The following is a 24033-nucleotide window of genomic DNA, read 5'->3' on the forward strand; positions in this document are numbered from 1 at the left end:
AATATTATTCAGCCTTTAAAAAGAAGGCAACTCACATGCTACCATATGGATGAATCTCAATAACATTCTGCTAAGTGAAATCACAAAAGGACAAATATTATACAATTCCACTTGCAAGAAATAGGAAAGTTGTGAAAATTAAAAAAAAAAAACAGAAAGTATAAAGATGGTTATCCAGGGCTGGGGAAGAAGGGAACATCATTGTTAATGGGTAAAGAGTTTCAAAGTTGCAAAACAAAGAAGTTCCAGAGTTCTACACAGCAATGTGAATAATTAAGACTATTGGCCTTCATACTTAAAAGTGGTTAAGATGATGAATTTAATACTATGTGGTTTTACTACAATGAATTGAAAAAAGTAAGAGGAGGCACATACATTCAGGTCCATCTAGAAAGAAGACAAAGGTTAGGAAAGGCAGCCATCCACGATGGGTGTGACATGCAAGATCAGAGCCAGAGCTAAACTCTCAGAAAATAGTCTTCATTTTCCAGAAGATAGCAGAAGCCTTAAAAATGCTTATATTTGCTAAATAAACAGAATTAATATTTAACTTGAAGTAATGTATATCTTAGAGAATACAGAAATTAACAGGGAGAAAAATCAGAGTCATTTATAATCTCTGTCAAAGGATAATCATTGAAGACTTTTGGTGTATTTTTTTTCTAGATATCTCTCTGCCTCTCTCTCTTTATCTGTGTGTGTGTGTGTGTGTGTGTATGTGTGTGTGTGTGTGTGTGTGTGTGTATACATATATGTGTGTGTGCATATATATACACATACATATATGCATGCACATATATATATACATACATACAAATACATGTATCTTGAAATAGTTGCATTCATCTTGTATAAAAAATTTTTGTGGTCCAATTTTTTTATCATGTTATTTAATATTCTTAGTAAACTTAATCATAATGGTTTCATAATGTACCTTATACATGTAGTTTATGAGCCTATTTCCAAACTACTGAATATTTAGATGTCTACATTATTATGAACAATTATAAGTAACTATATTATTGGATTCTTTGTGCATGTATCTGATTTGGATACAAGGTGTCCCCCAAAAGCTCTTGTGTTAATTTAGGAATATTCAGAGGTGAAATAATTGCATTATGAGAGCTATAACCTAATCAGTAAATTAATCCATTTGATGAATTAATGATTTGAATGGACTAACTGGATGGTATCTACAGGTAGGTAGGGCACGGCTAGAGGAGGTAAGTTACTAGGGGAATGCCCTTGGGGATCACACATTGTACCCCAGCTCCTTGCATAGTGACTTTCTCTCGCTCTGCTTCCTGGCTCTTTTTAAGTGAGCAGCTTTCCTCTGCCAGCCCTTTTACCATGATATTCTGCCTTGCCTCAGGCCCAGAGCAATGGATCACACAGACTATAGACTGAACCTCTGAATCTATGAGCCCCAAATAAATTTTTTCACCTCCAAGATGTTCTTCTCAGGTATTTTGGTCACAGTGATAAAAAGCTGACGAACACAGAAATTGTTACCAGGAAATAGGGTCATTGTTGTAACTAACGTGACCATGTGATTCAGAAGCTTTTGGAGCTTATTTGTGGAAGGAGTTTGGAAAAGTTTGGATATTCAGCCTGAAGAATCCTTAGAACCTTATAAGCAGAGCTTAATTGGCAATTGTGGTGAGAGCTCAGAAGACCAGAATATCAATAAGAATGTAGACAATAAAGCTTGTGCTCATGATATTTCAGAAGGGAACAGGGACTCTTGAAAATTGGACTCAACGTATTCATGTTACATTCTGGCAAAGAAATTGTCTATATTTTTACCGTGTCCCGAGTCTTTAAAAGTGATAGACTAATTAATCTAGTGGAGAAAATTTCAATACAGAACAGAACTCAGACAGTTGAATGGATTTTTCTGGCAGCTTTTAGCCAGGTTTATTTTGAGAATTGGGAGCAGAAATCAGAGAACAAGGAATTTAAAAACAGGCAGCTTTACCAGAGAAGCACAAGTTCAATGGGAGTCAATAAGGCAGGGTTGTTGAGGAGATCACCGCCACTAAAAAGAAGCTAAGTGCTCTGCCCAGAGACAATAGAAAAGATGGCTTGAGAGCAGCTTAGGAATCAGCAAGACCACACCCATCTCAGGCTCAAGCATATAGTAGTGAAAAACTCATTTAAAAGAACTTGAGGGCCCCATGTTCACACAGGGGGACCTAGAAAGTTGTTTCCCCAGGATTCATTTCACCATGTTCATCAACTCAGGTACTCAGAAGCCACTGAGGCCATGGTTCAAGAGGATCTGGATACTGCTTGAGCTGGTGGAAGACCTTGGCATCATCTATGTGGTATGGGCTTTGTAGGAATGCAGGATGCTAGAATTAGAGGGTCATGGAGGCTTCCACCAAGAATTCAAGGTAAGGCTTGGGAGGTAACGCATAGCAGGGACAGAATTTCTAAAGGAAGAACATGAAGAGGGAGTACATGAAGCTATGAGAATGAAGTTGAAGCTGCAGTGGAGATACCAGTAACATTGAATATCTGCCAACGAAAGCTGCTATCTGTGGTCAGTCAGTCTAAGTGAAAGGCCATATGACCCGCAATTAGCAAGTACATAGCGGTGTGGCAGCCCAAGTCCTTTGGAGATCATAAGAGGCAAGTCTCACCACCATGTGCCCCAGTTGCTAGATGTAGAGCTACAGGACTTCTTGCCCAGGTGGATTTTGATGTTGCTTTGGTCCCATCTCTTCTTTCCAGGCCCTATCTCACACTCTTGGAATGGAAAGTTTATTCTGTACCATTATATAGTGGATGTGTATAACTTGCTTTTGATCTTTACAGGGGCTCACAGCCAGGAGTTTGCCTTGAGTCTGAGTGAGACTTTGGACTTGGACTTTTTGGGCAGTGCTAGAACTGTTAAGACTATGGGACTCTTGGAGATGGACTAAATGCATTTGGCATCATGAGATGAACATAAATTTTTGGGGTCCAGGAGGAGAATCTTATGGTTTGGATATGAAGTGTCCCCCAATATTTCCTGTGTTAATGCAGAATGTTCAGAAGGGAAATAATTAGAGTATGAGAGCTGTAACCTAATCAGTGGATTAATCCATTTGATGGATTAATAATTTGAATGGACTGAGTGGTAACTGTAGGAAAAAGAGGCGTGGCTGGAGGAACCAGGTCACTAGGGCCACACTCATGGGGGTTACTTCTTGTCTCCATGGCTCCTTCCTTCTGCTTCACCACAGCCATGAGCTGAGCAGCTTTCCTCCATCACCCGCTTCTGCTATAACGTTTTGTCTCACTTTGGGACCGGCGCAACGGAACCTGCAGGCTATAGAATCTGAAACCATGAGCCCAAAATAAATTTTCCTTCCTCTAAGTTGTTCTTGTTAGGTATTTTAGTTATAACAATAAAAAGCTGACTAGAACATCTCTCATTGCAATATTTCCTATGGATGGACTGCTGGACGCAGAATTACTGGATCAATAAATTAAATATTTTGAAGGCCATTACTATAAACTGACAAATTTCTTGCCAACAAAGATAGAGATTTATCACCTCACCAGAAAATGCAAAATGTTCATCTTCCACACCTCCCCTAGCAATTGCTATCATTTTTTTAAAAAGAAGATAGAGGAAGACACAATTTTTTTTTCTTTTTTGATCAAGGAAGTTTGTGGTTTCTTGGCCAAATCGCTTCAGTATCCATTTCCCCTGACTCAATCAAGAAGTAAAGACACGAATGGTGTGATTCTACTTTGTGTACAACCAGATATATGAACACTTGGGCTCTATATGTATAATATGAGTTGTAATGCATTCTGCTCTCACATATATCAAATTTGAATAAAAAAGAAATAAGTACTATAAGTAACATCAAGTGCAGTAACAGATATTAATGTTGCAAGAAAGTTCTCAAGTAGTTTTTTGTAACCAACTCTTCAGACACCAGTCAAGGTTCTAGCAGGAACTACACTATGTTCTAGAATGGGAAGTTGAGGATGATTTAATAAGTGATTATTTGTAAATGGGTGGGGCAGAATTAAGACATGCAGAAAAACAGCACAGCAAGACAGAGCTACAAGTTCCCCTTGAAGTTAACACTGGAGAGAGTCCAGGACGCCCAACAGTAGGTGCAACCCAACAGGTGGAAGCCAGGAGAACACCCTGACTTCACTCTTCTCCAGCCCTCCTACCAGTGTCTTATGTTAAACAAGCCCAGCCTTAGTCCAGAGGGCAGGACAAGGGAGCTTGGTTGCTATGAACTGAATGTTTGTGCCCCTATACCCCCAAATCCGTATGTTGAAACCTCACCTTCATGTGATGATTGGAGGTGGAACTTTTGGGAGGTAATTAAACTTAAATTAGGTCATGAGGTGGATCACTCATGATGCAATTCATACTCAAAGAGAGAAAGAGAGAAGAACAGCGCTCTCTCTCCTTCTCTCTCTCTCTCTCTCTCTCTCTCTCTCTCTCTCTCTCTCTCTCACAGTACGAAGGCAGCAGTCAGCAAGCCATCAAACACCAGATCTGCTAGCACCTTGATTTAAACTTCCCAGCCTGCCAAACTGTGAGAATAAATGTTAGTTCAAACAGCCCGTGGTATTTTGTTAGAGCAGTCCAAGCTGACTAAGACACCAGTAGATGTAGTTATGTGATGCAGCCTCCCAGGGCACTAAGGAGGATGTGCAGGGCAGTAAGTAAATCTGTAGGGGCACACTGAAGCCATGCAGCCCAGAAAGCCCACCCAGACAAGCAATGTTTGCAGTATGACAGCAGCCTATGCTTCAAAAATCACCACAGTAATTAATCTATCTAGTGTTATTATTTTCTGTGGAATTCTCCCACAGCAAATGGGACTATTACCATGTAATCGTTTCCCTTTATTTCAGTAATTTAAAAAGTAAAAACCTTTTTTTCTCCTCTAGAGATCAGAGTATATTTGTGGGTTCAATAACATCTTTGCAAAACAGGGGGAAAAAAACATTAACTATAATATAAAACATCTTTATATTACCCAGGCAGAAGAAAGCACTCTAATAAGCAATTGAACAAACAAACAAAAAACCCTACAGTGTTGAATTTATTTTTTTCAGAAAAAAGCAGGAAATAGTCATGAATGTTTCATTAAAATGCTTCCTAATCATAAATGTATATCTGTGAATTAACAAGTACTTGTTTTTACCACTGCAACTCTCTAAGCCAATAAACAACTCTGGAAAATTATATCTAATTCATCACAAATGATTCAGGAGCCCCACTGAGGCTTTATCACACATTATTTGGTTAAAAAAAAAAAAAAACAAGCATCTACGAACTAGGAGATGTGGAAAACCATAGCAACCAAGGGCAAGACTGGCGAGGTGGTTGGAGGATAACGCTAGCAGGGACGCATAGTCTTGTGGAGCTCTGAGGACCCCTCCCTCACAGCCCACCCCACTTGACTTGACCTTGCCTTAGACATACCTCTCTCCTTTATAGTCAGGCAGTGAAATGGGCTTCAAGAGTTTAACTGGTCTGGTCCCCTGCTTTCAGACTAAGTTATGAATGTGTTTTACATAAGGAAAATGAGACCCAGAGACATTGAGTGGCTTGCCAGAGGTCACAGAACTAAGAAAAATAAAGTACGAGAACCAAAGTCCTACTATTCCTAGCACAATGCTTTTACCATCTCCAATTTTTACACAGTCTGGTTCTACAAATGGGATGGAGGTAGGGGAATACAAATTCCCTACTCACCTCTGACAGCAATAATGGCACTGAAAATGGCGTACTGAAGCTAAAACCAATCTATAAAATTTGTACTCACTGACAAAGAAAGGTCACTTTTATGGCAACTTAATTTTTTTCAAAAAACATGGTGAAATAGTTCAGGTATTGTTTTTGTGAATACAGCCAACAAAGATTGAGAGTACTTTTTATTCTTTCCAAGTCCTTATAATTGTTAGAAAAAAAAATGTTGATTTAACTAATGATAAATATTTTAAGAACATGAGGGCAGGTGCTCATCGAACAATACCCATTAATCAGACAAAAATCACATATCCATAAAGAATAAGTGCAAAGTCCTCTACTTAGAGAAAACAAGAGCTTGATTGATATACAGCTTGGTGCCACTTGTCATTGTGATTTGTGTCATCATCATCTACTCTCAAGACAATCTCATGGGAGAAAGAATTCTCAAATTCTTTCACAGACCCTAATGAATTAACCTCAACCTGATCCCTAGCTCAACATGTCCTGGGATGTTAAATGATGTTGGTCAAGGGCCATCCCTACTAGATAAGTCTGGTATTTCCATTCTTTTGGGAACATCAATACAGATTTCCCAGGCCCTGCACCTCAGAGGATCTGAATCAGTGTTTTGGGGTAGAGCCCAGAATGACTGACTCAGAATCCATGGGATTCAAGGCCTGGTAGATATTTTATTGTGAAAAATCTTCCCTGTATGATTCTAAAGCATAATGAAGAGTGATTAATGCCTTAATGGACAGGCATAAATCTACCCACAACATCAGAGGGATACATTGGAGCAGCAACCATACTAAATGACTATTTGAATAAAGACTCCATCCGTGCCCACAGTAACCTCTCATTGGCTTTCCAATTTGGATAAGTACTAAATTTGCTCTTTAGGGTAGCTGTTGAGTGTATTTAAATATACCATGGAGATTTTATGCACAACTCTCATGCATTTTTTCATATATTCACAAATCACCTTTATAAACACTTGTTTCACCGTAAATAATAAAAATGTACATTAAAGCAAGAACACAAACCAATCAACAGCCTCAATTTGAAAAAGGATATAATTTTGTCCTAAGGACCTTTCTGTTCCCTCTCTTTTCATGTGTTAAAATAAATTTGAATCTATTGACAAAATCTTGGGTTGAATTAAGTGAAATATAAAAGAAATAACACTCACCATTAAAATTAAAATAACATCAGTGGTAGACTCCAAACTCCATCTAAGATGAGAACAACCTGGCATTTCAAGAAATAGTTTCCCAAAGAACAAATCATCAAGCATGACATCTTAAAAACTTCAGAGTACAAAATGTCAACACCAAAAGGACTGGGTTGGTGCAAATGGAGAACAAGTGGGTCCTGAGAAGTAAAATCTGATTCAAACAAAACAAACTATGGCAAGATTTTGCATTTCACTGAATAACTGCACTATGCTTATGTGTTCATTTCCTCTTTTTTTTCTTTTTCTCCTACAGATTCATCCTTTCTACTTTTTACAAGTCCTAACAGTGAGCTCCACGCATGTCATAAATTATACAATGCAAATAGTGTAAAATCCTATACTCACCAGGAGATCCAGAGGGGTAATCATGCATTCCTTAGTTTTAAATACAAAAGAATAAATGATGACAATTGCAAAAACATCTCAGTAGAACTGGACTCTCACCTCTGCTGCCAAGGAAGGGAGTGGGGACATTGGGATGGGTGTTAGAAAGGACGAAGGTAAAACTAACTCATCATTCTATAAATGGAAAATCCCAATCCAGTGGAAGAGCAATGTCATATTTACTCCAACTAAATTTAGATCAAATCCTCCCTTGTCTAGCATGCCAGAACAGCAAGCTGCCTCTCGAAGAACCAAAATAGAATGGTTGAAGTGTTAACAGACCCATACAGAAGTAGCTCTTTGCTGCAGAAACTTGAAAACAGAACCTGCATCATTCATTGTGTCCATGGGGCAACATATACATGGGGAAAGGAACCCACCTCATCTCCCTAGATGCTGTAACTATATTGCTTCTCCTCATTAAGATCAAGTGATTTAAAAGGCCATGATATTCAGGTAGGTCTTGTAGAATGTTTCCAGTTATCCCTGCAATTCACAAGCCATGGTGAACCCACATTAACTATGGCTTCTTCTGAACAAACTGAAGTAAAAACAATTGTGGATGAGGAATATAATTAGAATTCTGTCATAATGGAAAAGTTTATATAAACCAACAGTTTCTAACTCTCCCAACCCCCAAAGCTTTCTCAACACTCCTAAAAAGCAGCAAATGACTTATTTGTATTTCATACCCTCTCCCTTCTTTTACTCTGCCTCATTGTCAGCAGAATAATGCTCAATATTTGACTGACAGGAAGGAGAAACAGGAGCAATAGGATTCTATATAATTTCTATCCTGGGATTATCTACTAAAGACTCAATATTTGGCTGGAGAAAAATGGCCCCCATCCAGTTTTTGGCTGCCCCCAACATCTTGGAGCCAACGGGAATACCCTAAATTCAACATATCTGAATCTTCATTCACCACTTATTAAGATTCGAATATGAGGTATCCCCCAAAAGTTCCTGTGTTTATGCAGGAAGGTTCAGAGGCGAAGATTATGAGAGCTGTATCCTAATCAGTATATCAATCCATCTGATTAACCGATGGGTTAATAAATTGCATAGACTAATTGGGTGGTAAGTGTAGCAGTTGGGCATGGCTAGAGGAAGTCAGATCACTAGGGGTGTTCCTTTGGGTTTTATCTTTTATCCCTGACTTCTTCTCAACTCTCTTTCTGCTGAGCAGCTTTCCTCGGCCATGCCCTTCTACCATGATGCTCTGCCTCATCTAGAGCCCACAGCAATGGAGTCAGCTCACCACAGACTGAACCCCTGGAACTGTGAGTTCAAAATAATTTTTCCCTCCTCTAAGTTGTTCTGGTCAGGTATTTTTGTCACATCGGTGAATAGCTGACTAATACATCACTGATCATCTAGAACACATCCCCTTTCCAGCCTCCCTAGTCTGTCAGGGGTACCATTCATTCCATCATTAAGACCTCGGTGTTATTCCTGACTCCTTATCATGACACCAAGTCACAACTAGTCTCCAAGTGACTTCAATTGCTTCTCCTTCAGAATGTCTCAGAAGGTTCCTTTCTTTTCACTTCCATTGTTTGGGATGAGCTTAAAGAATGAGCAGGAATTTTCTGAACAAATGTGTTTGGAAAGCATTCTAAAAAACAGAAGAGTCTGCATAAAGATGCACAGATGTAAGAGCCTGGCCCTCTGGGAACTACTGGTGACCTGACAGTGCTGCAGTCCAAGTGGCCAGAACGGAGGTAGGGAAAGGCTCCAATAGAGAGGACCTCAGGTCCCCACGTAGGAGCCTGGACTTTTTCCAGCAGGCCAGTGTTTTATAGACTTCAGTAATCTGATTAATACCTACCTACATACCACTTATAATATTCTTATTTGCTTAATAGTTTCTCTGTGAATTGACTTATTTTTCCATATTAATTTTTTTAACATTTATTTAACATTGCCTAAGAGTTAAGTTTAAGTCTGAAACATTTTCCTGTGGGAATTTTCAAATATATATAATAGAGACATTAACATGCACTGTGGGGCAACGATGTGGCTCAGTGGTAGAACCCTTGCCTAGCATGCTTGAGGCCCGGGGTTCAATCCCCAGCACCACACAGAAAAAATGTGCTATAGTTTGAATCTGAAATTTCCCCAAATACTTATGTGTTAAAGTCTTGGTCCCCAACATGGCACTATTGGGAGGTGGTAGAAACTTTAAGAGGTGGGGCCTGATGGAAGTTTTTAGGTCATTAGGGGTGTACCCTCAAAAAGGATTATGAGACCCTGAACTCTTTCTCTCTTTTTCATATCCTAGTCACAAAGTGATCAACAGATTGCTCCTCCATATGCTCTTTCCATGATGTGCTACCTCATCACAAGCACAAAAGCAATGGGTTGATCAGTCATGGATTGAAACCTGCAAAATTGTGAGCCAAAATAAACCTTTTATCTATATAAGTTAATTTATCTCAAGTGTTTATTATAATAACAGAAAGCTGGCTAACAGTATAATAAATCTACATGTGTCCAATACAACAAATATCAACCCATGTCCAAAGGTGGTTCTTTTATGTACTCCCTCAGCACCGTCACCACCTTCACCATTATACACATGAGCACCTTTCCACTAAGTTACTATAAGTAAATCACATCCATTTATGCTTTCATCTCTATGGTCAGATGCATCTCTAAAAGACAATAACTTTTTCTTAACTAAAATGAAATAACTAAAATCCCATTGTCACCCCAAGAAAGTTAATAGTAGTTCTTATGATATATTCATCTAATGTTTAAGACATTAAAATTTTATGTCACAGCCATATATGAAAAACTGAAAGAATTTGTCATAAATTTTTAAAAGAAAACAATATTATTAAAACTGTGGCATGATATAATTAATTTTGGAACACTGACCTTGAGGCCTGTTCTCCTTATTACAAAAGGAGATTAGAAAGTGTCAGATATATTATTCTTACCCATATTCTTCCTCATTGTCAAATATAGAAGACTGTAAAGATTATTCAACAAGAAATACATTTCTCACTTATCATTAATGCCATGCCTACATACCACCTAAATCATCTTTCATTTATTTTTTTTTAATGGATTAACAAACACTGGTATTTTTTAATTATTTTTTAATATTTATTTATTTATTTTAGTTATGGGCGGACACAACATCTTTGTTGGTATGTGGTGCTGAGGATCGAACCCGGGCCGCACGCATGCCAGGCGAGCGCGCTACCGCTTGAGCCACATCCCCAGCCCCTCATCTTTCATTTAATCAGGAATATTTGTCCTGCACTTTCAGAGAGACAGGAATAAGAAATCATCTAAGAATTATAGGACTGATGGAATTCATAGTTTGGGAAAATTGCTGAGGCAGTAGCAAGAACAGAAGTGAGCTATGATAGAGTTATGATAAAAGAACAGACAGGCTCTTAATGTGTGCCACGACTTACTGAGTCATCCCATTACTTCCTGAGAGTGAGCTTGGTTTGAACAGGATAGTTCTACTAGTGCTCCAACAGGGGAACATACATAGTCACATGCCCTTGACCAAGAATAGACCTACTCCATAAGGAAGGTGGTTCTCTTGGATGTCACCGCTTCAAGGGGTGGAGGAAGAAGGGGACAATACTCAGGCAACCAGATCAGCTGAATCAAACCTGTTCATCAGTGAGGTGGCTGATGTCATTGCCAGGTGGCCCTCACATCCCACATCATCATTTCTTGAACTTTCACTGTCACCCAAACTATCCCCCTCCTCTCCAAAGCCAGTCTTCCCTCAAAGGGACTCCAGTGCCAGGCCTCAGGTTCTCCTTCCTCATGAGCACTCTCTTCTGTGAATAAATTACCAAGCCTTCAAGAAATGCCAAAATATGACATTTTCCAGAATGCTTCTCACTCTCCCACCCCCACATGCAGACATTCAAATATCTTCCATGACTCCCCTTTCACACAGAGAGAACTTCACATTTTTTTGATGTGTGCAATTTGAGACTCTCCTGGATCTGGCTCTTTCTGGTCTTTTCAACTTTATTTCCTGGTATTCTTCCAAAGACCTTTGCTTTAGGTTACTGGATCTCATCACTGTCACTCGAACATGCTCAGGCACAATGGCCACCTAACACAGTTTAATACCATACTATTATGTTGATAGTCTTGTTTCTCCATCCCAATGTAAAAGCTGAAAAAGTCTCATCTCCAGAATCCCTGATATCAGAATATGACAGCGTAACTTACCATTTAAGTCTTGTTCTCTGGTCCAGAGAGTGTATGATCTCTCTGAACTCTTCAATAAACTCCTTTTGTACAAACTAGCGAAAGTTGATTCTGTCGTAGGCAACCAAAAACTCTTACTGATACACTGACCCTGTTCCTTTACAAAGTTAATATCTTCTGTATGCAATGACCTACTCAGTCTTTTTCTCTTGGCCACATCTGACCCTTCCATCAAGTTGTACTTTGTCCAAGCTTTCTTCCCTAGTTTTCCTCAAACACTCTTTTCAAACCCATGCATCTTATTCCTTGTATCACTCCTGGAGAATTTAATAAATGCTTCTCTATTTTGTATTTATCTTCTTTGCCTATCCTATTTCTACCACTTGAATACAAGTCTCTGTGTTTTGCACTGCCTCAGTAGTTAATAAGCTCCTTCTATGAGTAAAGTTCTGTGCTGAATGTCACTGATACTAAGCTAAGAAAAAAAAAATCCTTGTCTTCCTCTACACACAGACCAGTGGGGAAACTAAGTGAATAAACAAAAAGAAACAAAACAACATTTGCTAACAGAGAGTCTACGATTTCAGGTGGAGGAAGAATCCTCTCCCTGTTAAGTTCTGGAAAGGTGGGGTGGATAGAAACAAAGCTTTAAGAGATAGGGGGGCTCATCAGGAAGGCAGAGAGGAAGGAGAATACATACTGTTTCTTAAATTCACAGCCCTCAAATGTGGCTTGTTCCCCAAACATTCCTTGTGCTGAAACATTTTTTTCCTTGGAGAGAGGCAATATATGTGTCTGTGATTTTCAACATAAATTTTTGATCAGATACTCATAACAGAAAAGGAAGAAATAAAAAGAAGATAAAGCTGAAGTGCATTTTTCCAAATCAACACAGCTTTATTGAGCTCTTGTTATGTGAAATATGATTTAGTACTCTCCCTGCCTTCAGGGTCCAGCATTTGTTTAAATGCAGTCTGCCTTGGGAGATATATGGAATGAATATATATGGAATGAATATATATATATATATATATATATATATATATATATATATATATATATATATAATTAAACAATAAAATACTTGACAGTCCAACAACAACAAAAAGACACAATTGCACATGACCAGGAGCTAAAATAAATGCAATTTATTTTCTATGATTTTTTATTGATTCTTTTTAGTCATTCATGACATTAGAATGATCTTTTCAACTTTATTTGAACTGATCATTTCAAATGAATGATCATCTTACATTGTGTGGTCAGGGCAAACTTTATGGATGGAGATGAGAGATATAAAGAATATTTGCTAAGTGAATGGCGAAAAATACAAGCTCATGGATTAATAAACAAATCCACTTGGCTTAAAGAGACAATCTGTTTTGGGAAAGAAGAAATGCAAGAACTATAAAAATAGGTAGGGATCTATTTTGAGGGACACCATCTATATACATACAGAGAGAAGTCAGCAACTACTGTGGATCACCCATCCCCATTCAGATACCCCTGGATTATCTTAATTAGTTCCCAGGTAAGGGTACAGGTGGCTTAGAGAGTTTCAATAGCTTGTTTAAAGTCAATCTAGGGCTATCCAGATGCAAAAGACTGATATGGGCTCTGACCTCCAGGGCTTATAGTCTAGCATCCACTGAGCTAGCCAGTAAATGAGGTCAATTTAAACCCTGAACTCCAAGGCCCAGGATCATCATTCACAAATGTATTCCAATTTGGCACCAAAATAAGTCAGATATTAGAAAACCTCATTCCATCTTCACTTGATATCCTTTAGTTGTGCTTATGTAGTCTCAGTGGCTATAATACTTGATCCACCCTGCATATCAGCACCACCTGTTGAGTTTTTGAAAGAATGTGTACATGTTCAGGACTCAATCCCAGAGATCTGAATTGCAGCCCAGTATCAGTATTTTTTACGTATTCCACAGGGAATCCTAATGCATGGCCAGAGTTTAGAACTTGATAAATACTCAATAATTCATAATATGCCCCAAAACTTCTTAGCTAAGTCCTAAATGAATTCCACACATTCACACTTTATTCTAGTCACCTACAAGCAATCAGATAAGAGACATAATCACAATGCTAATAATGATAACCCTATAATAACACTCTTATTGAGTGCCTACTCTGTATCCAGGCCCTATTCAAAGTAATTTTTCACTCAGATTTTCAGATTTATTTCTCACAAAATCCAACAGGGAAAGAACTTTTGATGTTCCCATTTCCAAAGGCACAAAGCTAGTCAGAAAGGATGGAATTCAAACCCAAGAATGTATTGATCCAAAAGAAGTGCTCTTTATAGCCACTTAACTATACTGCCTCCCAAAACTAAAAATAACCATTAATTTACTGAACGGTTGATTGAATGTCACCTCTCTGCCAGGTACTGTGTCCTCAGTCATACACAGCATAAATCAATACCATAGACTCCAAAACAACAGTATATTTTCTCAAGTTCCAAAAGATAAAATTTGTCACAAAGACTCTACCAAATAGGCTGAAAATAGAATGAACAAGCTTTGTTACCCAGCAACTAAATAAAGATTTTTCTATCAGAAAAATTAGGTTTTCTAGAGAGGGAAAAAAGTCCAAGCTATAGTTCTGAAAACACACAGATGAGGCTTCAAGGAAATGGCTTTGACTCTGATTCCCAAAGGTCTAGGCTTCAAAACCCTAACCTAGAAGCCTAACCCTAACCCTAACCCTAACCCTGAAGGTTAATTAGTAGATTGCCTCACTATTAATCCTCAAAAGGGAACCCTAACTCATGCTTGGAAGCCACCTGGTGCTATTTGCTATAGATATTTTTTCAATACACTTCTACAAAATGCCAAAATATCCCCAAAAGACTAAATGTTTTCAAAAGAGCAAATCATAGGTTCCTTTCTTATCTGTGCATTTTAAGCCTATAGTGATTAATATTTTGAGGATCTTGGGTACCACTGAGAATCTGAGGAACCTATGAAACCTTCCACAAAAAGGCACAGCAATCTATGCATATAATCTTAGACTAAGACTCTCTCATCTAATCCACTACTTCATTTACTTCTTTGTCAATAAAAAAAAAAATTTAATAAGGACTAACTCTTTCAGACACTCAGCATAGCTTGGTAAACAAGAGAGACATCCTTGTCTGGGAAAACTCAACTACCATTGAGCAATCTTATCTGTTACTAGGCTTTCAATTAGAACATATTGTCCAAGGACAGCCAACACCTGGACACCAGTTGGAACGCAGGGCAGAGCAAGAGGTGGGAGAGGTTGATCTCTAGGTGATGGGAGGCAGTTTGTGCTCTGAAAAATTTGGCAGTAGATAATGGAGTTCAGACAAAAGGGGTGGGGTTCATTGACAGGTCTCTATAGTCTTAAGAAGACCTGAGCCAGAGATTAAGACCAAGTACAAGTCTGAAAGGTATGAGGCAGAAAAACAAAATAGGGAAATGAGGCAGTGAGGCAGATGGAAACACAGTGTTGTCTTAGAAACCCAGATTCACTCACTAACATGGAGGTATAGATGGAGGCTTAGTCAAATGGAAATGAGTAGGACCCTGTACTTGAACAGGGTATGATATTAGTACCAGATCTTTAACAAACTTACATGGCACTGACCCAGGAAGCCGCTGATTTATTGCCTCTCAGTTTTACCTGTTCCCATTCTCCAAAAAGGTAGAGAACTGGTGACTGTCAAATACAGAGACAGAGATTAGAAATCCACAGGAACTAGAGATCAGAAGATTGTACAAGAAATCTGTTATCCTGGAAGCTCAGTAAATGAATCTACACAAACAAAAAAGGATGAAAAGCTACAATAAAATTTCAGTTAAAGGCAGAACTAACATCATCAAAATGGCGATATTACCAAAAGTTCTCTATAGGTTTAATGCAATGCCAATCAAAATCCCAATGGCATTTCTTGTAGAAATAGATAAAGCAATCATGAAATTCATATGAAAAATAAAAGGCCCAGAATAGCAAAAGCAATTCTAAGCAGGAAGTGTGAATCGGGGTATAGCGATACCAGACTTCAAACTATATTACAGAGCAATAGTAACAAAAACAGCATGGTACTGGTACCAAAACAGGCGGGTGGACCAATGGTACAGAATAGAGGACACAGAGACTAATCCACAAAGTTACAACTATCTTATATTTGATAAAGGGGCTAAAAGCATGCAATGGAGGAAGGATAGCATCTTCAACAAATGGTGTTGGGAAAACTGGAAATCCATATGCAACAAAATGAAACCGAATCCCTTTCTCTCGCCATGCACAAAAGTTAACTCAAAATGGATCAAGGAGCTTGATATCAAATCAGAGACTCTGCATCTGATAGAAGAAAAAGTTGGCTCCGATCTACAGATTGTGGGGTCGGGCTCCAAATTCCTTAATAGGACACCCATAGCACAAGAGTTAATAACAAGAATCAACAAATGGGACATACTTAAACTAAAAAGTTTTTTCTCAGCAAGAGAAACAATAAGAGAAGTAAATAGGGAGCCTACATCCTGGGAACAAATTTTTACTCCTCACACTTCAGATAGAGCCCTAATATCCAGAGTATACAAAGAACTCAAAAAATTAGACAATAAGATAACAAATAACCCAATCAACAAATGGGCCAAGGACCTGAACAGACACTTCTCAGAGGAGGATATACAATCAATCAACAAGTACATGAAAAAATGCTCACCATCTCTAGCAGTCAGAGAAATGCAAATCAAAACCACCCTAAGATACCATCTCACTCCAGTAAGATTGGCAGCCACTATGAAGTCAAACAACAACAAGTGCTGGCGAGGATGTGGAGAAAAGGGTACACTTGTACATTGCTGGTGGGACTGCAAATTGGTGAGGCCAATTTGGAAAGCAGTTTGGAGATTCCTGGGAAAGCTGGGAATGGAACCACCATTTGACCCTGCTATTGCCCTTCTCAGACTATTCCCTGAAGACCTTAAAAGAGCATGCTACAGGGATACTGCCACATCGATGTTCATAGCAGCACAATTCACAATAGCTAGACTGTGGAACCAACCCAGATGCCCTTCAATAGATGAATGGATAAAAAAAATGTGACATCTATACACAATGGAGTACTATGCAGCAATAAAAAATGACAAAATCATAGAATTTGCAGGGAAATGGATGGCACTAGAGCAGATTATGCTTAGTGAAGCTAGCCAATCCCTAAAAAACAAATACCAAATGTCTTCTTTGATATAATGAGAGCAACTATGAACAGAGCAGGGAGGAAGAGTAGGAAGAAAAGATTAACATTAAACAGAGACATGAGATGGGAGGGAAAGGGAGAGAAAAGGGAAATTGCATGGAAATGAAGGGAGACCCTCATTGCTATACAAAATTACATATAAGAGGTTGTGAGGGGAATGGGAAAATAAACAAGGAGAGAAATGAATTACAGTAGATGGGGTAGAGAGAGAAGATGGGAGGGGGAGGGGAGGGGGGATAGTAGGGGATAGGAAAGGTAGCAGAATACAACAATTACTAATAGGGCATTGTGTAAAATAGTGGATGTGTAACCCACGTGATTCTGCAATTTGTATTTGGGGTAAAATTGGGGGTTCATAACCCACTTCAATCTAATGTATGAAATATGATATGTCAAGAGCTTTGTAATGTTGTGAACAACCAATAAAAAAAAAGATTAAAAAAATTTCAGTTAAATACTTAAAAAGTTTTTTCAGCTGAAGGTTAGGCATTATGATATTTGGGAACTAAACCAAGAAAATCTTTAGAACACTAAGTTATTGCAGTGCCCCATCGGATTTTGGAAGCAGCAATGATTAATTTTCTGGTTAAAACCAGTTCTTTACAATAGGTAGTTCTTTGTATGAATTATTTCTCTCATCTGTCTACAACAGAAATACTAAGCTATATGCTATTTATGTTGAGAGTATGAGAAAGGCAGACAAACAACTAAGCTAAAGAGAGTAATAAACACTCTAGTAGTAAACAAACATCGTGGCTGATATATTTTATTTCACATTTTAATGTCCCATTTCGTGTATCAGTTCATAAGAGTTAAGTGAGGAAATACTTCATTTCTCCTATAAAAGGGCATTCTGAAATGGAACAGAGAGTCAAGACAGCTAAACCTAAAAGAAGATGTCTCAGTGGAGTGCTGGAGACGTCTCTTTGTCTCTCCAGAACAATCCTCAACCTTCTCCATCCTTCTCTGTAACCCAGAAGCTGAGCTAAAGGGGCTCCAACTATGGGGCACCTTGCTCTTTGGCTTCCATGGTGTTTGGCCAATGGACAGCGCCCACCTGCAGGAGACGGGAGGGGGGGATGATAATGAGGTATTTGTACTTAAAAGGTCATAGCAGGCTATAGACTTCCTCTCACAGCACAGGTACCCTCAGGAGCCTTTCCACACAATCCTTTCTTTCCTGTGTACAAGGACTTGCTTCCTTCACTCACGTTCTCACAACCCACTGTTTCCAGCCCAAGGCTTCTAATTCTTTTGTCTTCTCTGCACCCTGCTCATTCCTCCTTTATTTTTTTTAAAGCATCTGTTGTCTGCCAGAACTCTGAATATCATCATTCTAGAGCCACCTCTCCTCAGGCAGGTGGGCAGAGAGTAATGTAAACTCCACACCCAATTCCATTTGGATTGATGTCAGAAAGGGTTAGTCCTGGGGGTATCAGGGAAGAGGATTGTTATTTTTACTTGGCCAAGCACACATCAGGCATGGCCAGATCTCTCTCTCTCTATCCTAAATTGGCTCAACAAATTGGGAGTATCTGCATATTGTGAGGAACAAAACAAAACTAAATTACCTTGCCTCAACTACCAACAAAACAGAGCAACCAAAAGAGAGATATAAAAGGCTGGAGGAGAAAGGTTTTGAAGCATGGCTTATTCCCATTTGGGCTTTCTCCTAATGTATTCAGAACAGTTCTCTTAATTTTATAAAAAAAAAAAATTTAAACTGAGTTTGTACTTTTTATTTGTCAGATTCCCAGTAGAATGAGAATATGATATTCCTGCAGCATACTCAGAACCCCCAAAACAATTTCAATAGCTCTGCAGGATGTTATAACCTCCTCATATCTTCTCTTAAATTCAGTTTTTATTTTTGGTTTCCATCTAAATAATCAGAGACTTTGTGTTCAAATTTGATTGAAGATGGGAATAGGTAGAAATAATTCATCTTAGAAAGGAAATGATTACCCACTAAGCATAAGTTATTTAACATTTCTAAAACCCCCACTGACTTATTAATGCCACAGCTGATAAACTTTGAAAGGCCCAGCCAAAGACATTCACCCAGAAGTGCCAGAAACAAGTGTGGCTTACTTATCATGGAGGTGAAGCCAACGACACCCAAACTGGAATAAGGCATGGCTAAGCCACACTCACATTCTGACGCCACCAATAGAGGCCTGAGTCAAGGCCAATTGAAGCCTCAGTAATATGAATAACAAAGGACAAGACCACAGGCCCCACAGGGCCAATACGAAAATAATATTGGACTCCTTCTTCCAAAGAGAACGTCAGCAACACTAGTATCATCATTCCAGTGACTTAAATCATAAACTAGAGAAATATCATTAGATATTAGAGGAAACATGGATGGCAAAGACAGATGTTTGACTGTAATTCCACAAATTCTATCCCATTCTACTGTGTTGGGCTCAAATGACTCAAAAATACAATTATCTATACTCTGCCATAGGAATAAACAACTTGCTCTCTGCCGCCCCCTTAGCAGACTTATTTTTCATTTATGGATGCAGGAAGTAGAGAATTCTCTCACTGGAAAAGTTACCTTCTGGGAACAGTGTGACCAGGAGAGCCCTTGAGACACCCAGGAGTCTTGAGAGAGAATCAAGTAGGGGTCAAGAGGGGACGACCCTTGTCTTGTCTCTTCACTGCCCTCCTCCCTCCTTCAGAAAAGTCTGAGATTCCAGACACCAGTTGGACGTTGGTTACTAGTCGAGGTATCTGTATCTTTTCCTTTGTCTCTGTCTCTGTCTGTCTCCTTGGTTTATTATCTCTCTCTCTGTCTCCCCTTCCCCCATAGACAGACAGACAGACACACACACACACACACACACACACAATTTCAAGGCCATCTTGTTCAATCTTTCCTCTTTATTCCAGGAAAAAGTCTTCAGGCACATCATCCAGTTAAAGTAAAATTCATACTTGGAGAAGAGGGAAAAGCCTGACTCTAGTCCTGAGGTAAATGCTTTGGCTTTACCAGAGCTGGGCACTGCACTCTGTAAAAATCAATGTGGAAGTTTGTAACCGTCTTCTAGGACTTTAGGAGGAGTGGGTGGAAGACTGGAGCCATAGTGGGTTCCAAATTTACCATTTTGAATTTTTTTACTCTAGTGAAGTGTGTGGGTTTGGGAAGCAGAGAGCTCTGGGCTCAAGCCCTGAGACCTGGTGGCCGTGCCCTTAAGCAAAGCCACCTCTCTGAGCTTCAATTTCTTCTTCTGTAACAGGGTGATAACACCCACTTCACAGGCTATGAGTTTTAATGAAATCGTATATGCTATTGCCTCATAAAATGTAAAATACACACAACTGTCAGAGAGTGGTTGTAGAATCATTCAGAATTTACACTCTAAATCCTTTGTGTGCTATGATGAGTTAAGACTCTTGCATTTTCTTTCATTACATTTGTTTTAGGTCCCATAAACATTTAATCCTTATTCAATCCTCAAAGATTATTCTACAAACAGTTCTGCTTACATTAGTTACAATCCCATTATGACTCTATGTAGTATCTATTTGGGTATAATTTTCTATTAAAAGCCCCAGGAAAATTCACTCTTTGTAAACTTATAAGTTGAGATTCTCATCCCCGATTTTCTTCTGTGGTAAGCTTTCTATGCTGTGTGCTATGTGTATGCTAGAGTTTTACATTGCATGAGTTTTACATTGAGTGTAAAACCTTAAAGAAGATAGAATTTGAAACAAAGCTGTTATACACTTCACCTTCATTTTCCATCCTTTGTCAAATAACCAGACCGGGTTGGGAGAGGTACCCAAGAATAAAGTCACAGAACTTATCTTCTCCCCTTCATCCCAGGAGACAGGGCTAAGTCACTCTAAGAAAGCCACCATAAAATTCTATGCTCCAAGCAAATACAAATATCAGAATGTAACAGACTTCTAGAGGAGTAATAAGGTCATTGAAGACATCTTTATTAAAGACTGCACAAGGGACAGAGTACAACTAACAACATCTGGAGCAGCCTTTGGTTCCCTAGGAGGCATAATGTGAAAGAGGTAAACCTGTATTTAGAAAAGAAGAAAGAAATAGAGATGTCTTAGACCAGGCAATCAGGTAAACTGCTTCAACTAAAACCCAACTGCACCACTATCAAAATAAACCCCCAAAGGGAAAGGTAACAGGTCCGTACCAGAACACTCATCTGAGTTCCTCGCTAGATGAAGGTCCCACCCATTCCTCTCTTCTTTCTCCACTCCATGCTTCATAAACTTAATAGGATTCCTTCCACTTAGGTAAATTCCCACATTGCCAGAATATTGGACCAAGTGCTTAGGATTAGCAAATTACTATAGCTCATTCCTCTCATTCTGTCGTATAAACAACAGAGAGCCCCCACAGGCTCTGAGTAAAAGTCCACCTGTCCTTTGGAAATTCCAGCCCATGTCACACAACAATTTTCATTGCATTCTAGCAGTAGGTGCAAAATCATTGAGAGTTTAATGAATTTTCATTCCTGAAACTCTTCAGTGAATTTTTCTCTGAAATTCACATACACAATTTACAAATTAGAAACACTACACATATATATGTGATCACATGCTAAGACTTTAGTAGTCAAAATTTTCTCCTGAATTTATATAGCTGATGGGAAACAACACCTGAAAAATCTCAAACAAGTCTTATGAGTTATTAACAATTATTTTCAACCCAAATGTAGAAATTCATCCAAGTGGGATGAAATGTGTCATTTGGGCTACAGAGAGTGGCTGGGCGCTCCCACTAAAGGTCCAACCCAAACTTTTATGCATTTCCAAAAAAAAAAAAAAAAACAGAGAGGAAAATATATGGATACCCCAACTGTGCTAAGAAAGGGAGAGGTTATTCCCTAGCCAGTGCTACTCAAAGTGTATACTACAGACTGATCCTGGCATTAAACTGTTACTAGTCTGTGACAAATATAGAAATTGAAAATAAGCACTGAAAAAAATATTTATATCAACTTTACACCATAATTATATTTCAGTGTGTAATTTTTTTCCTTAATATTTCATTTTCCCTAATTTTTACAGACCTTTGATCTATGAGTAATTGAAAATTTAAAAACATAAACAAAAAAAACAGTTGGTTGAATTATCAGACAGTTTAAGAAGCACTGCTATAGGTCCTTAATAATAGTTTTGGCTGCTCACTGGAATCTCCTGGGGAACTTTAAAGAGTACTGATGCCTGGGTCTCAGTGGGATGCATCCTGGGCATTGGGATATATTTTTTAACTCCAAGATGATTCTGATTCTGCAGAAAAGTATTTTAGAATCACTTAACTCATAGTGGGAGAGAATTAAGGGATGGATGCGGGGGTGGTGGTAATTGAACCGGGGAATATACACAAAATTAATAATTTATCATCTGTTACTTTGAAAGTTTGAACAATACTTTATATGTCAATGTAAGTATTTTATTATAGATAAAAGTAAAATGAACGAATATGCTATAATATTTAGTCATGTGGCATACAATTTTAATGTTCTTTTATTGCAATATAGTGTGCATACAGAGAAGTAACACACCATAAGGATAGAGTTTGATGACATTTCATGAAGTCAGTGTGTCTGTGTAACCAACACTCAGAACAAGATATAATAGTATTTGCCCTCTTGTTGTGATATCTAAAATAGCTTCCCAACTGAGAGGAAATAAAGATAATGTACTCTGCCACTATGAATATGCCATTTATCTTGGTTTACAGTAAATCTAGTTCAAACTGGAAGATTTCAAAGAATAGAAATAGAATGCACATGATTCTGGCAAAGAGGGTAGATTGAATATATACATTTGTATTTCCCCATTCAGGAAATTCTACCAAAATTACAATAAAATGGATTTTTTTTAAAAAACTATAAATCCACAAAAATGGGAAGATCAAGAGAGAAGATGATTATAGAATTTTAGATGCTAAAAAAGTAGAAAATGACTTGTCAAGCTTGAGAAAACTGAAATCTAAGCAGAGGGAAGAAAAATGGAAATTAGTTCAATTTACGGCAAAGAACTTTCCAGAGCCTCCTGAATTATGGTACTAGTTACTACTAAGAGAGAGAACAGCACATTTAAAAGCAGGTCTTGCTTAGTCTAAGAAGCCCAGATGTCTTCTGAATCCTCACCCTCATTCCTTGTCCCTCTTCACTCTTGTAAGGGCAGCAGGTTAATCCTCTGGAGAAGCTCAAACAGAAGTCTCCAGGGATACTAGGTTGAAGACTCAGGGCACCATACCAAAACCACAGAACAATTAAGTGAATCTATCTATACATTGCTGCTCACTGAGACATCCAGGCTTCTTTCCTACTTGGTTCCCAGAATGCAGGTAGTCTGTCAAAAGATTAGAAATGCCTTCTGTGGTCCAGGGAAATAGAATTCAAATACAATTTAAGAAAATGATAGAAAATATTCCCAAAGGAAAAGCCCAGTTTCCCAGTAAAAAGCCTTAATAGACAGGCACCTGTTGATAGACAATTCTCAATGTGAATATCTTGCATTTTTCCATATCTTGTGTGGGCACTGACAGATTTTTGTTCTGGGCTATCTTTTCAAGAACCTGTATAGTAAATAGTTTTGGAAGGAAGAGAAAAAGTCTCTCTGTAAAACAAGGCAGGCTTGTTTGCTAACATCTCAAAGATTGAGTAGGTTTGCTTGTAAGCCATTATAACTGATTTGGATTTCCTAAACACAGGATTCCTCAGCTGTGACATAAACCTTCAATGTATCAAGAATTCACCTTACTTACTCATTCTGTCCTTGTGGAATATTGGGAGCAAGAACATGAACTTGTTCATGTAAGTTCATGAACATGAACTTCGTGTTCATGCTGTTTTCTGGACTATAGGAGGAAAAGTCCTTCGAATCTGAAACAGCAATCTCATAACTTCCTTGGGCACCCATGAAACTATAGCAAGAAAACTGTTAACTTGAAAACATGGCAAAATCACAGATTCTTAATAGTTCTTGACCACTTTAATCATTCTTACAGATTCCAAATGGTTCTTAAATCCTCCACCCTATAATTTAAACAGATAAGGAAAGAAAAATCACAAGATATCCAATATTATTGACGAACAATACTTTTTTACAAAAGGAAATCTGAGGAAATAATATTCAAGAGAAGGAAACTTCAAAAATATATTATGATATTCAGGTAGATAAAAAAATTATTATATCCATAAAATAAGAACAAGGTGTCGTACTTTTTTAAGGAAATATTTATGGAACAAGAGAGCTATTAAA

General features: G+C 38.3%; 1 protein-coding gene across 1 annotated transcript in view; it reads right to left on the reverse strand.

Annotated features, from left to right (window-relative positions):
* SLC35F4 (solute carrier family 35 member F4) overlaps window positions 1–7434 on the reverse strand; it is a 215777-nt gene extending 208343 nt beyond the window's left edge. Inside the window, exon 1 of the mRNA XM_081291527.1 lies at window positions 7302–7434. Coding sequence (XP_081147653.1) covers window positions 7302–7329 — 28 coding nt within the window. The 5' untranslated portion in view covers window positions 7330–7434. The remainder of the gene's footprint in view (window positions 1–7301) is intronic.
* Window positions 7435–24033: the final 16599 nt, after the last annotated feature.

The sequence above is a fragment of the Spermophilus citellus genome (assembly GCF_964194105.1).
Source record: "Spermophilus citellus genome assembly, chromosome: 4".
NCBI classification, from domain to species: domain Eukaryota; kingdom Metazoa; phylum Chordata; class Mammalia; order Rodentia; family Sciuridae; genus Spermophilus; species Spermophilus citellus.